Raw genomic sequence first — 15,024 nt, forward strand, 5'->3', positions numbered from 1 at the left:
AATCATCCCAAAATTCAAGGTAGTTTTCCAAGTAATCAACTATCTTTTACCTAAAAAGACAAAAAACGAGTCAGATATTAAAAAATATGGTATTCTACAACGTTAACTTTACTGCTTTAAATAATTAATTACAAAAATATTATATATACATTTAAACATTGATTTATATTTTTTTTCTTACCAGATACAAAATTTATCCATGAAAAAAATAAATTTCAAAGTATACACTAAGATATACATCTAACATTACTCAATTAATTAATATCTATTTTTAAATAAGAAAGAATTCATTTTTCCCTATTTTTATATTCAATTAGATTAGATATAGTTTGGTCATTTTTAAAAATGTTTAATTGAATTTTCAAAGCCGGACTTGAAACCATTTTCTTAACCATAATTAATACTTTGAATTTTGCAATTTAAATATTGCCACCCACCTAATTAATTTCCAATTATTTAAATAATTCATAATTATTTTAAATTTAATGTTCTCCGACTTTATTTTCCTTTCTCCACTTTTTCTTGCAAAACCCTAATTTTTACAAGACGGCAAAAAAATAAAAGGAAAAAAGAACAATTTTTTTTTTTAACATCATCCATTTTTCTGAATTTTTTCCATTTCATTTAGCTGCTCTGTCCTTGCTCTGCAATGGCAGAGATTGAGACAAGGTGACTTAAGAAATTTGTAGTACAAGGTATTCTTGGAACAGAGCTCGGTTGTACTTGGGTGATCTTGGAATATTTAAGCCTGATTCTTGGATTTCAAGATTTTCTGAACTGGGTTTTGTAAAATTTTCTGGGTAATTCCTATTCGAACTTGTTTTACTTTGAAAGATTCTATTTTTCAAGAATTATTGTTGAAAGGTGGCTTTTTCAGTAACTCTAGAGTGTTGTGTGGTAAAAATCGTTTCTATACTTGTAAGGTTAAGGTTTAAGAATCTTTGAGGGTTTAAGGATATCGTTGCTTTCTGTTTTCTTAGTATATTGATGGAGGAAAAAGAAGGGTTGAATGGCTTTGGGGTTACACTGAAAGGTGATGAAGCTCCCCAGAGCTACATGATAAAGCCAAGGGTTGAAAATACTAGCCAATATGGTTGTCGATCGACTGCTCAGCCTCTCACGGAGGCAGCGCCGGAAAATGTGGCGGCGCCAGCAACGGGGATGAAGAAGAGGGAAGGCCGAGAAAGTACGCACCAGATGGTTCTGTCGTGGCACTGTCACCTATGCCAATTTCAGCTTCAATTCCGCTCTCCGGCGATTTTTCAGCCTGGAAACAGAGTGGGGTCCGAAAAGTGAACTCTTTCAAGAAGAAAAATAAGTTGGAATTGGGGAATCCAGGTAATCAATCTGTTTGGTGTTTCTGCATTGACTTAGTTGCATGATTTGAATAGGTATTGTTTTTATTACATTTTACACAAGGTATGTAGAACTCAGATTCTTGGAAATCGATTACTCGGCCCGGAACAAGTTGGTTGCAATTGCCTACACCACAGTGATGTCCCACTCCCTATTGGATTTTGTGGGACTACGTTGGAGTGCGTTTTATTGATGCTCTGGACTAGGGCCCTGTGAATTATGAGAATGAGCCATGTTTTGGAGATGTCTTTTGAGCTGATGTGACAGCACTCTGATCTATCTTTATACTCAATGATTGAAGTGTACATAAAGAGCAAGGGACGAATAAAGAACTTGATCGAGTAATGATGAGGATATGAATCGTATGGTGTAACATGTGTGCATTGACTCTAGAAAGACGGGAGGATTTACCGTGACAGTGAAGTAATCCCAACAATGAGGCATCTCTGACAATGTTATTTGCTAAAGTGAACATGTGATCAGGCATGCTTGTTTTTGACCAATTGATACCAACCATTATCTGCTACTCAGTTAAAGCTTGGAACATTTATCTTTTCATTGTTTGTTTGATGATTTACCAATGGTATGCAGAATTGTGCATTTTGTAAACAAGAATGTATGTCACCACTTTTTTTGTGTGTACATATTGAAGGGGAAGAATCCTACTTAACTGCTATTATGTATTATGAAATGCATGTTAGTTCGATTAACACATAAAAATTTTGGATTGCAAGGTGGATCAAAATTCCAGGAATATTATAAAAAAATCAATGCATTTGATCGCAAAATTTTTGTGTGATTAATCTTTATGATTATTTAAAATTTAACAGGGTTTTCCCTTTATTCTTTTATATTTTGCAGGGGCAGCGATGGCTTATTCCGTTGGTGGAGGTTTTACACCCCATGTCATCACTGTTAATGCTGGCGAGGTACTTGTAATCAGAACAAGTCTCTTGGTCCTCTTTACATTGATTTTTTACTGACAAATAAACCTTTGCTTATCTAATCATGATATCCAATAGAATTTCTTAAAACTTAATTTCTACATGTGCAGTTGTAAAACTTTCTGATGTGTGTGTTCTGATGAAATTTATCACAGTTCACTTTTAAAGTCATTCTTGATTTTTATACTTTATTATCTGAGAGAGATTTCAGTGTGCCTTGTGATATTTCACCCTGCGTACCCTGCGTAAGAAAGGCGTATCCTAAATTCTTGACTAAATGCTTTCTCAAATTAACCATATTCGATGGTTAAACCTCAGAAAAGCAGTCGACAGTCCAATTCATTGCTCGTGGGTGTTTTATTTTTCCTTATTCCATACCTATCTTATGTCCAGTCTACTTAAAATAATTTTTATCTTTTCTATTATGTGTCAGGATGTTACTATGAAGATAATATCCTTTTCTCAGCAAGGGTCTAGATCCATTTGCATTCTTGCTGCAAATGGTGCTGTCTCTAATGTTACCTTGCGTCAACCTGATTCTTCTGGCGGTACTATGACCTACGAGGTAGGGCAATGTTTTGTTGAACTTTTATGAAATTGTTAGCTCGCAAGAATCATGCAGGAATTTACTTATGGTTTGGATCTTTATTTTTTGATATCCATAGGGGCATTTTGAATTACTATCTCTGACGGGTTCGTTTATGCCAAATGACAATGGATTCACGAAAAGCAGAACCGGTGGGATGAGCGTCTCTCTGGCAGGTCCTGATGGCCGTGTGTTGGGGGGAAGCCTGGCTGGCATGTTAGTAGCAGCAGGCTCTATTCAGGTTTGAGAATTTTTCTATCAAAATGTAAATTATACAAGTGTAGTCTTATTGTTGTCGTAATTGAATGTTAAAATGAGCATTTATATTCGAATTTTTTAAAAATAAGTAATGTTTTTATCATGTAAAATGTTTCTGTTTTGCATAAATACAATCTCGAGATGATTCTTGGCCTGTATTATTTATGTGAAACCATTTTCAATTCAACATAGCAGCAATGGATGTTCAAAATTTAGTGTCACGTGTTCGATCTGCTCAACTTAGAACCATTTCATGTGTCTGGGAACTTTAAAGAACGTTGAATTCTTAACCTCGTACTTTGTTTACCATTTTCTTTCAAGAATCACGATGTTGCAATCATTTTCTTTCTTTTTTCAGGTTGTAATCGGCAGCTTTCTTCCGGGGCACCAGCTGGAGCAGAAGCCCAAGAAACCAAATCGCGAGAACACCATGGCATTTGCCCCCAGCTCCACCAACCCTATGTCCCAAGAAAGATATGAAGTATCCTTCAACGGGCCGAATCCAAATCTGACATCCCCTGTCTCCTTCCTAGCGAACAACTTGTCTTCCATTAACTCCATACAAGGCTCCAAGATCACAGACATTGATAACAACGATTCATTACTTGGCGAAGATTCTGGAGAGCAGAGCCACGAAATAACTTGCTGACTGATACGTGTTTATCGTGGCTGTATTTCATCTTAGCTGTGGTTTTATTGAATATTTAGGCTTACTTCTTCTGACCCGTTACAGAAAAATGACTTACCGTCATTGCAGAGTGTTGTAGAGCATGATGTATTGACTTGAAACAAAATTATTTAGGTTTCTTGTTAAGGGATACTAGGATAGGAGTTTTCCTGCTTAGTTGTTGATTTCTCTTCTGGTGTGTAACTTTGGTATTAATATTGTTGTATGCATGAAACTGAATTATTGTTTTTAGTTGGAATTTATAATTTAAAAAAAAAAATTTCCCATTTGACAAGGAAACTCCAGTATCGAATCTTGTCTCTCTGAATCGAATTGAATTGTGGGATTTTGCTGTTTTTAAGGGTTTGGTTTTGGAGAGCACAACTTTAGTTATTTATTTTTGATTTGATTGATATTTTTATATATAAATATTGTTATAACTATTTTTGGATGTCGTTGTGCATTTAGAATTATCAACTATGTGTAATTAAATGAAATATGGACTATGCAAGTGTAAAATATTTATTTTCCCAGTAGTAGATTTTTTGTGAGACAGTTTCACGAATTTTTATGGGAAAGTTGGTGAAAAATCCTCAATCAAAATATTTCTTTGGGTTCATTCCCTACCCACAACATTGTGGTACTATGTCATACAAAATGTGGTACACTTCATGTGGAAATGTGGTACTAAAAAAGTACCCAGGGACTGAAAAAAAAAATCGACGGCTGGGGACTGAAGGCCAATTTCCCGAATTTTTATTTGTGAGACGGGTCATCTCTACCGATATTTACAATAAAAAGTAATACTCTTAGCGTAAAAAGGTTATTTTTATTGGAAAATTTCCCAAAAATGAGTTCAGGAAATATATGTTCACATTCCCCTGACCCTTCTTTATTTCAACTCCGTAAAACACAAATGAAGGAACCATTTCCTCCCATCAAGTTTTTCTGAGCAAAATCCTTCGAATTGATGAAACAAGATTAATCATCTCACATCAAGTTTCTACATTGTTGTTCGAAATCCTTCTCCAGTATCGACACCGAAGCTCGTTTTTTTTAATGGATTTTCTGGATTATGGAATCTGGACTTGGAACATCTTCAAACCTTGCGTTTTTTGGTACATGAAAATGCATTATACAACTATTTGTGATTACAATTTTCAGTAACTGTAGTTTCATAAATATATATGTTAGTCTTGGAAAAAATATGAGGAGATTAGTTTCGATCTATAACTCTACAATAACATAATACTAAGATGTATGTGACCTTGAATGATGATTATGATATATTTAATATGATTCATCTTCGTATTTATACGAAGCTACTTTAAAAATTCCTGGTATATCTTATTTCTGTTCATTAACTTGGTTCTTGAATTTTTAATACGACTTTATGGTTATAAAATTGGCAAAGGTCGAAAAAGAAGGCACGCATTCCACAAATGATAACGAGCTTCAAGATGTCTCGTAATGAATTCCATAGATTCTTGGTTTCATTGTATATGTGGTGAGGGATAAGCATTCAATGATTGATGCAGAGTGTAGAGAATATATTAAAAAGTATTTGATTGAGACAACATACTCATATTTATGTATAAAAAATATAACAAAAAGATTATATTTGTTTGTAGTGAAAAAATTGTAAATGGAGAATTTATGCTTCAAGACATAAACCAGACAATCTATTTGGGATAAGAAAATGCAACTTAGAACACTCGTGTGGAGAGGATAATTTATGTAATAGAGAACTGATAGAGCCGTCAAAACAGGTCAGGTCTGTCGAGCCAAGTTATCTGCCATGAAAAATAGATGGGTTGGGTTATCATTTAATAGCATATTTGAGGATGGCCGAAACACGTCAACCTGTTTGGGCCGCGAGTTGGGGCAAGGCGAATTGTCCGGATTTTTTATTTTAATTTTATTATCTCATTTATTTGTATATGAATGATAAGTTTTGAAATAATTTATGTATTTGATAAATTTGAAATATTTGTATTATTTATAATTATTTATGTATGGCTATTAGTTGATTAATTTTGAAATATTTATAATGGCTATTAGTTGATTAATTTTGAAATATTTATATTATTTATGATAAATTATAAATGATTTTAAAAAATAATATTGAGAGTCATTTCATTGTCCTTGTTTAAAGATGAGATATATACATAGTGATTATATATATAGGGATCATGGACAATAATTAGACTACTTCAAGGTCCGGAAGAGTAAGAAATCAGTGAAACAATCGTGATTAATACATAAAAAAAATATATACAAAATTATTTACAAAGACCATAAGTTTATAATTTGTAATATAATAATAATCAATTGTCAACATAACATTTAAGAAATACAAGTTACTATTATCAACTCACGATATTCTAATTTTTTTTATGTATTGATAAAATTATAAATTTAAGCACAAGTCCACAAACTTTTTACTCTGAAATACTAGCGCAACTGCACAATATATTAAGGTACCGTTTGATTTGTAGTATGAGACAAATAGTATGGAGATAAATAATATTTTTTAATAACAAAATATAAAAAAAATGATAGTTAATATAATGTTTGATTTAATTGATTAACTTGATTAAATTTGAGATAATGTGATATTCTCATTTTGTCCTTTTGAAAAGATTAATTAAATATCTATAATATTATTTATTAAGAGTAATGTTGTAATTTCAATTGAATGATTTGATTGATATGTGATAAATGATTTATGATTTGACTAATGTAAGATAAATGATTGGTATATATATAAATAATATAATGAACCAAACATGATATTAGATTAGATAAATATATGGATAAATAATATACTGAACCAAACTATATTTAAATATATTATTTATGTGAAAAGAGTATGAAATACAGTTTAGCTTCCCATACCTCTAACCTTGTCGATGACCAAAAAAAAATTGAGGGGGTGACCGAACCTACCTCGCCTCCCATTGACTCCGTCTATGTGTATAACTACAAGATAAAATTTAGTGGCTAATTCTCCATTTAACTTTGTTAATTTTCTAAAGTTGACACCATATATTCTTTTCAAGAGGGTTAATTTATGAAAAATTTATTTTAGATTTGAACATATAGTCCGAGGTTTTTTTTCTTTCTCATTTCAGCAAAAAGTCGAGTGCCGAAGTTCATGTATTTAGAAGGGTGATGAATTAGCCCAAAGAGGGTTTAATAGAACATTTCCTCCCTTTCCCATCTCTATGAAGAATTAAACAAAGTTTCGTGTTAATGAATCCCAAATTGCATTGGTAAGAAAAAGAGAAAGCTAAGTGTTTTGAATAAATCGAGTTTTCAGGAATTAAGGGATGACTCATTTTTTGGACGAGCTCTGGAACCGCTGATATATAGAAATTCTAACTATATCAGAATATAGGCGAATACGCAACAGAGAGAATTTTTAACACTTCCAAACACTCACCCAAGCTTTCCCAAAAGTTTAGGTAACAAGATAATGTAGTGTTTAACTGATATCCACGTGTGTAACTAAAATAATTTAATAAAAAAACACAAATATTTTTCTCTTTTGAAAGTGTTAAATTGAAGAACAAAATTATACACATTAGAATAACTTGGAATTTTTTTAAAAAAAACTTAACGTTAGCTAAGGACTAGTCTCTCCTTAGCATAGATATAGATAAAACAAAGCAACGAGTGTAAGACTAATTGAAAACCGAGTGAAAAAATATGATCATGCAATAATATTTTTGAATAACAATTAGTAAAGTTAAACGACACATACTACAAGTTTTGAGAGAGAAAAATACCGGTGAAACTTCCAATAACATGTGTATGCTTGGAACTATCAGAGTTTTAATCCAGTCTTTGCCATCCTTCCATAAACTAGAGAGAAATATTACACACCAAAAACTGCAGCATTAACATGCCCACACAAATATAAGTTTGGGTCCACGAAAGAATCAGTAAAACTGCAGCAGGGGAAGACGCTGTAACCTCAATTTACGTCTACCAACTCAACATCAAAGACCAGCCAAGAATTAGGTGGTATAGCTGGGCCACATCCTTTGGCTCCATAACTTGAATTTAAAAAAAAAAAACAAACAAGGCAGGATATCATTAGTATTTCATCACACATCCTTTAGAAGATGCAAATGACAATAAACTCGATCTTTTAGTCAACAAAGGAAAAACCCGGTTCTAAAACACTTCATCAAGTTTTGATATGATCAAATTCAAAGAATATAAAATATGATTATGTCAATCTTCTATTTCAAACCATATTACCAGAAGGTGGTCATCTCAAAAGAAAAGGGGAAGGAGAAAGGAAAAGGCAATGTCCCTCGACACAAATATGCATAAACAGAGTTACACTTGGTGCTATATACCCTATTTTACTAATTATATATTTGTCACAAGTCTTAAATATTAGCCTGATGTTACTTTAGAAACACATAATTATCACTCAATCAGTGTAGTAGAGCTAGTAACATCAAATATAGCAGAAGTTATGCACAAATGGTAGCTGTGACGCCGCTGTCTTAGTTCTTAAATATAACATGTAAATGTTAAATCTGTTTATGCATAATAAAAAACACATAAAACTAAATGCCGTCCCAGATTATAGCATTCGATGAATTTTGAATAATCCAAAGAACCGTCAACGACTCAACCAGATCATATTAAATGCTCGCACAAGCCCAAACGATATTTCAGTTTCCTTATTAAAGGACATTTTTTGGATTTCCATTATGAGAAGTAAAATATATATGTAAGAAACTAAACTTTCATTAAGAAGGATATATTACTGTGCTTCCTTTTTTTAAGGATTAATTGTATAAACCTAGGGAGGAGCATTAATCTGTTTTATTCTCTTTGGCCATTTTAACTGCTTAGATAATAGATATAATTCTGCTTTCAAGCTCTATCAAAATTTATCAAGTATGAAGTACTACTAGTCAATTTGGGAAAAAAAAATGAATAAATCACATACCCCATAGCAGGAGGAATTGTTAGTCTTCGTTTGTCCCCAATTCGCATGCCTGCATTTTCAAAAGAATTTCAGACAAGGTAAAACTCAAACCAGAAGAAATGTTTGTTCAATTCACTATTGAAGTAAATACCATTAACACCAACATCCCATCCCTTGATAACTTGGCCAATGCCTGCCACCAAGAAACATTAAGTTAACATGGGAAACATTTCCAGCAATAACATCAATACATTGATTAGAAAAATACCTAAGCGAAATTTAAAGGGTGCTCTTCCAATGTTTGAGTCAAAAAATTTTCCATTCTTCAATTTGCCAATGTAAAGGACACTGACCTGCAAGTCCAAAAAGATATGAAATAGTTTTAACACAAAGCAGTGTACAATCCACGTAATCTGAATGGTGAAACTCCAATGTGAATAACAAGAGTTGATTTCACCTTTGTGCCTGGAGAAGCTCTCTTTCCGTTGGGTTTACCCATCGATACCTCCTCTATAGCTAATCCATTTGGAAATGTCCTCACTTGCGATGATTTAATTTTTTCCTTCTCTTCTTTCTCCATGCTAGATCCTTTTCCATTTGTTAGTGTTTGATCTGCTTTAAGAGTAACTGCACTCTCTCCCTCCTTGCTCTGTTTCTTCTTTTTCTTTTCTTTCTTCCTGGAAAATATTGATATGATATATAAAATCAGTATCAAAATTCAAAACCAATGTTCCACAAATGTGTCACACCAAAAATCTTGATTCTCCAATATTAATGAATTTCAAATGACAAAGAGCCACTACACATAAACACAGACATGAAATGCGGTGGGAAACATTAAGTTATATATTCAGCTACTAAAGGTGTGGAACAGGTGAGAATAATAAAGAAAAAGTAGACAAGGGGTTACAATCAATGCCTGTTCATATTCTGTATTGTGAATCCAATAAGCTAAAAGAACATTATACTCTTTTGTAGTGAATGTTAGGTCACTGTAAACAAATATATGCATCAAGACTCAGAATGTTCGTACTGAAACAATTTACAAATAAACAGAATTAATGAGATAAATGCAGGTGTTGATAATCTCACTTTTTCTTATTTGGCCCCAGATCATTTCCGATTTCACCTTCTGGAAGTTTCTCCACGGCATTAGAATTCTGTGTCCCACTTTCCTTACCGCTGTCTTCTTTCTCCGATACTTTTTTCTTCTTGTTCTTTTTTACATCATTTTCGGGAACTATTTTATCAGGTTGGACTGAAGAACCACTTGGTCCATCATTGTCCCTGCACACATCAGATGGAGCCAGGATATGGTATAGGCAATACAATGTAAGAAACACCACCAAAGTCCGGCCAGAAATCATCAAAGGTTTGACAAGAGGCAATATTATAAAAATTCTAAACCAAATTAAATAACATATCCAGTATCCCAGTATGAATTTTATGAATTCAAATTTGTTTTCAGAGACATATAACTTAAATATTCCTACCTGTCAGGTTCCCTATCTTGACCCAATGAATCATTCTTCCTTTTCCGAATCTTTCCACAGGCAATTTCATCAGTTTCATTCTTTCTCTTTGTTTTGTCATCCATCCTCTCGCAGGTTTTGCCAGATTTAGATGCAGAGTTTGAAAAATCAAATTTGCTTTCACGAGTCGAAAGAACTGGAAAACCATCTTCATCTTCACTTTCCAAGACAGGAAAGCCAGATCCAGCTTTTGCGACAATCTGATGGTTGGAGTTTCCATTGTGATCGGATATGTCTGACTGATTTTTCTTCTTTCTTCCTTGCTTAGAGAGACCAATTTCATTCGTTATTTCCTTACCATCCACTATTTCTTCGATTTTCACTTTTATGAAATGAACAGAGAAAAGGACAGAAAAAAATCAGAAGCTAAATCGCGCAACATACCGAAATTCAAATATTGGCAAAGCAATGAGTCCATGTTACAGGGAATTCTCTCCAGCAAACAAACCGCATTATACAAATCTGATCTCTATTAGGAAAAAACATATAATATCCTAACACTTCTTCAATTCCATGTAACATAACAAGATCATATTTTGCAGATACTTTCCAAACTTTCCAACTCTATTTGCTTTTGAAAAGTCCTGGGAAACCATCTACTGACATTTTCTTGCAATTGTTAGACATAAAAACCATATAGAGCCTTTAATCCTAGTTTCTAACAGTATCACTACAGCATTAAATTATCAACAAAATCCAGGCCCAACAAAAAATTAGTCTGTAGCTCTCATGTCAGACTGTATTACCACCCCCATCAACTCTTAAAGATTAATAGGGGTGGAGTTGAATAATATCAAAACATAAAAGATTCTTTTGAACAAGAACTAGTCACTATAAACATTTTATAGTGGAGTTACCTCCACTGTTGGGAATTGGAGAAGGTGGGAACATGCCAAGATCATCTTCAAGTAAATCATCATGCTCTTCGTCATCATTAGAATCATCCTCATCTTCGGAATCACTTCCCACTATATTCCCCTCATAAAGATCACTTTACAAAGAGTAAAAGAAAACAAATAACAACTCGAACTAGTCACTGGACTAGAATCACCAATGTCGATCATCATTCATCGAGCAGTAAAATGACAAAATAATATCCATATACACCAAACCACAAACTTTAGGAATAATATAAATCGAGCCATGATAAATAAGGATACGATCCATAACCATCCCCTATGTTATCCTGATCCTCATCTTCACCAAAGAAAAAACCAGACAGATGCACGGTGTGAGGTCCATTAACAGAGAACGTGACCTCATCATCCTCCTTGAACTCAAGATTCAATGCACAAGTCTCGATTCTTTCAGGTAACAACGAACACAAGTAAATTGGGTTCTTATCTCCCACTTTACACTGTACTATGCTCTTCTTGGTGGACGAACCTGCACCAAGAGTTGCCTAGAAAACATGCAGAAATCAATAGCATGCCATCAAACGGAATAATATTGCGTTAAATTAATTACTTTCTTATTTATATTCGTAAATGGGCATCTCTAAGCTTTAAAATCACGTGACAAAGTGATCAAAATGAGGGGTGTTAACCAAACCAAAACAAGCACAATTTATATATTAACAAAAATTGCAATCCTTGTAAACGAACCTGAGAAACATGAAGCCTTCCATTTTCATAATCATACTGATGAATATATGGTTTTCCTGGTTTAATTTCTATTCCTGATGTTGAACAAAACTTACAAATTATTAGTTGATCTTGAAATGTAGAAAAAAATCGCTAGAATCTCAAATTCGCAGAAGAAAACATGAAGTATATTAAGCTTACCCCAGAAAGCCATGGCTGAGGTCTGCCTAACTTCAAAATCTCCTAAAACCCTAGAGCAGAAAAAAAGGTCGCCTTGGTTTTAAAAGAATTATATTTTATTGTTAATTTCATTTTAGCCCTCGTACTACACCCATATTATGTTTTGAGCTCTGGGAAAATTAATCTTTTCAATAATATCATATTATGTGATTTAAAAAATAATATTATATTTTGATTTTTACGAGAAAAAAAATTCAAAAATGAAACTAAAAATAAGATTTTATGAAGATTATGTTATGGAAAAAGATATATAATTTATAAAAAAAATAATAGACATAAAATTAAACTTTTCACTTAATGTATATACAAAAACTTCATACCGAATATCATTAGTTTATAATTCATCAAACTCCCACTTAAGACCTTATAAATATTTATAATAAGTAAATAATATTATAATCATATAATTTAGGTAATTAATTATTTAAATTAAAAAGGTAGAGAAACCCTACTTTATAAAAGTAATTTTTTTACAAATTTATATAGTTATTCCCGTTAGTAAAAACTAGTTTCGTTGTTACTTTAATTATAAATAATTTTCAGCATACATTATGATGTGATCCGGTTGAATTGGATAAGTTGGGTCGGGGCAATCCACCGAATCGAATGAAAGTTGTGTTTAAGGAAAATGAGCAAGAGATATAGCTTCAAATGTAACCTGCAAACAAGGAAATGAACATGTCAATGGGCGCCGGAAGGATGTCCGACGTAGCCACTACGATACTTAAGTCAGCAGGTGAAAATGAAGGAGAAAATGGCTGTATATGGGTGAATATACGTGAATGCCTAGAACTTTTTTATCAAAATATCCAGATCCCTCAAATGAAACACATACATGTTATTTATAGGCAAAAATCTCATGATTACCTTGTTTTCTGTGTCCACTTACTACTTAGGGTAATATGGTTGCCCATACCCTAATTCTGACACTTTGTTCTAACACGTAACCCCTTATGGTTCTGACAGTAATGATTGTAAAGCATGAGGTATCTCATACTCCTGTACTCGAGTGAAGTGCTATTTTCGAGGTAGTCCGGTTAGAAAGCTTCCCGGGAACTTGTATGAGAGCCTGGGCATTTGGTAGTCTGGGGAAAAGATGTCCCGGGCACTCACCTGCCCGAATTTTGATGAACTCTTCCTGCAGACTTATCCTGATTTGGGCTATCCATATGATATCTCGGGTCATCCATGATCCGAGCTCTTATGGATGTATCACGACATTATATAAAGAAGTTCGTTTTTTAAAAGTGAGATAGAACTTTTTGTATTGCGCGGTAATTTATCACCGTCTCGTGGAAACACTTACAAAAAATAATCAATGATGCTTGGGACGTAATAAAATATGAAATTGAAATATAAAAATTAGACCTACGAAATCAGAAAAAGGTAAAAAGAAGAGTGGGGACTCTTGGGACGTAATAAAATGTGAAAACCTAGTTGGATTAAGGGAGAGAGCCGCCGAGGAGCAACCGCGATTCATCTAGTTGGTTCCTGAAATAAATGCGGAGAAGAGGACAAGAGGGCAAGCGAATAAAAAGAATTCCACGCAACATCTTCACTTAATATTGCTTTTATTTGTTGGTATTTAAGAATCATATACCCGAGCATGTTTCACGTGATTTCTTATCTAATATTGAATTTTAGTTCGAAACATACTTGATTATGTTTATTATATCTTCGGAACATGGTTAAATTCGAAATGACTTTATGTAATATAACTGAGATTGATATGAGATTTTATAATATGATAGAGTAACATAATTTACGAATCTACAACTTTAATAGACACGTGGAGTTTGATAATGTTGATAATCATAATACAATATGTCAGAATCTAGAGAATTTCACGATTCGTTAATGCGATTGTAATTATAAAATAATAAAATTTTACTTGATTATAATGTTGTTGAATTAGTTCAATATAGCTCAATAAAGCATGTTATAGAATAAAGAATTCCGTTAAAAACAAAGTTTAAGAATTGAAATTCAATAATTAGATGATTGAAATTCAATAATTAGAGAAGATTTAGAAGCAGGTGGATTGAAATCCTAATTAATATTTTATTATTATTTAAGTTTATTCCATTTCGTGCTTCTACTTAAATTTGTAGTTTAGTTTCTTACTCTCTACTTTTTCGTTAAAGTTAACTAAATATATGTGTAAGGTATTTTTGTTGCACAGTAAATCTTGATAAGATGATACTAATACTAGTACATCGTATTAATCTTGAAACGACCCTTGCACAAAGCATTGAAACATGATTTTGCTCCCGCTAATCTTTTTGAATACAAACAAATCATCCATAATTTTAATTGGAAGCAAACTCTAGTATAATCCAAATGGATGTTTCATACTTTGGGACTTTGAAGCTTGCAAACATTTGCTCTATTCTTACTATTGATATTCTTCGATAAAAAATTTAATATCATTTTCTTGAAAAGTACTCAAATCACATCCTTGCTCAAGATTAAATTGACAATTTCAATAAATTTGTTTATCCGTCAGATGTTCTATCAAAATGTCAATTCATGTCCGACATAAATTCCTTCATTAAGGGCAGAAAACATTTATTCAGAAAAATTGATACAATTTTTTCCTGTGTAGTTTACCATTTTATATCTTATGAGAAAAATTCAATCATATCTCGAAAATATGGAAAGGATATTTTATTAATTAATTAACTTTTTTCTTGTTGATAATATTGATATATTTAAATATGGATTTTTGTCTTTCTACACCAAAAAATTTTTCTATGATATTTATATTTTCTTTATTCAATAATATTGTGATATTATCCATATTCATGATAAGATATCATCAAAATAGTTTATTTTCTAATGAAATTATTGTTTTTCTATTTGTGTAGTACTCTATGCAAGGAATGAACTATAAGACAAAAATAT

The 15,024-nt window shown here is 32.5% G+C and overlaps 1 protein-coding gene and 1 pseudogene across 1 annotated transcript; one reads left to right on the top strand and one right to left on the bottom strand.

Moving 5' to 3' along the window:
- Window positions 1–508: 508 nt before the first annotated feature.
- LOC142524573 (AT-hook motif nuclear-localized protein 1-like) lies at window positions 509–4,061 on the top strand (annotated as a pseudogene).
- Window positions 4,062–7,498: 3,437 nt separating this feature from the next.
- LOC142524630 (peptidyl-prolyl cis-trans isomerase FKBP53) lies at window positions 7,499–12,198 on the bottom strand. Its single transcript, XM_075628672.1, has 11 exons — window positions 12,082–12,198; window positions 11,902–11,975; window positions 11,458–11,699; window positions 11,155–11,288; window positions 10,259–10,619; window positions 9,858–10,052; window positions 9,223–9,442; window positions 9,034–9,118; window positions 8,917–8,958; window positions 8,787–8,835; window positions 7,499–7,872 (listed from the first exon to the last, which is right to left on the bottom strand). The coding sequence occupies exons 1-11, from the start codon at window positions 12,092–12,094 to the stop codon at window positions 7,791–7,793; spliced, it is 1,497 nt and encodes a 498-aa protein (XP_075484787.1). The 5' UTR covers window positions 12,095–12,198; the 3' UTR covers window positions 7,499–7,790.
- Window positions 12,199–15,024: the final 2,826 nt, after the last annotated feature.

The sequence above is a fragment of the Primulina tabacum genome, chromosome 14 (genome assembly GCF_025594145.1).
Source record: "Primulina tabacum isolate GXHZ01 chromosome 14, ASM2559414v2, whole genome shotgun sequence".
NCBI lineage: Eukaryota > Viridiplantae > Streptophyta > Magnoliopsida > Lamiales > Gesneriaceae > Primulina > Primulina tabacum.

Coding starts and splice junctions, on each gene's coding strand:
- LOC142524630 (XM_075628672.1), bottom strand. Junction 11,289..11,457: donor ATAGGGGATGGTTATGGATC/GTATCCTTATTT, acceptor CTCTTTGTAAAG/TGATCTTTATGAGGGGAATA. Junction 7,873..8,786: donor ACAATTCCTCCTGCTATGGG/GTATGTGATTTA, acceptor TTTAAATTCAAG/TTATGGAGCCAAAGGATGTG.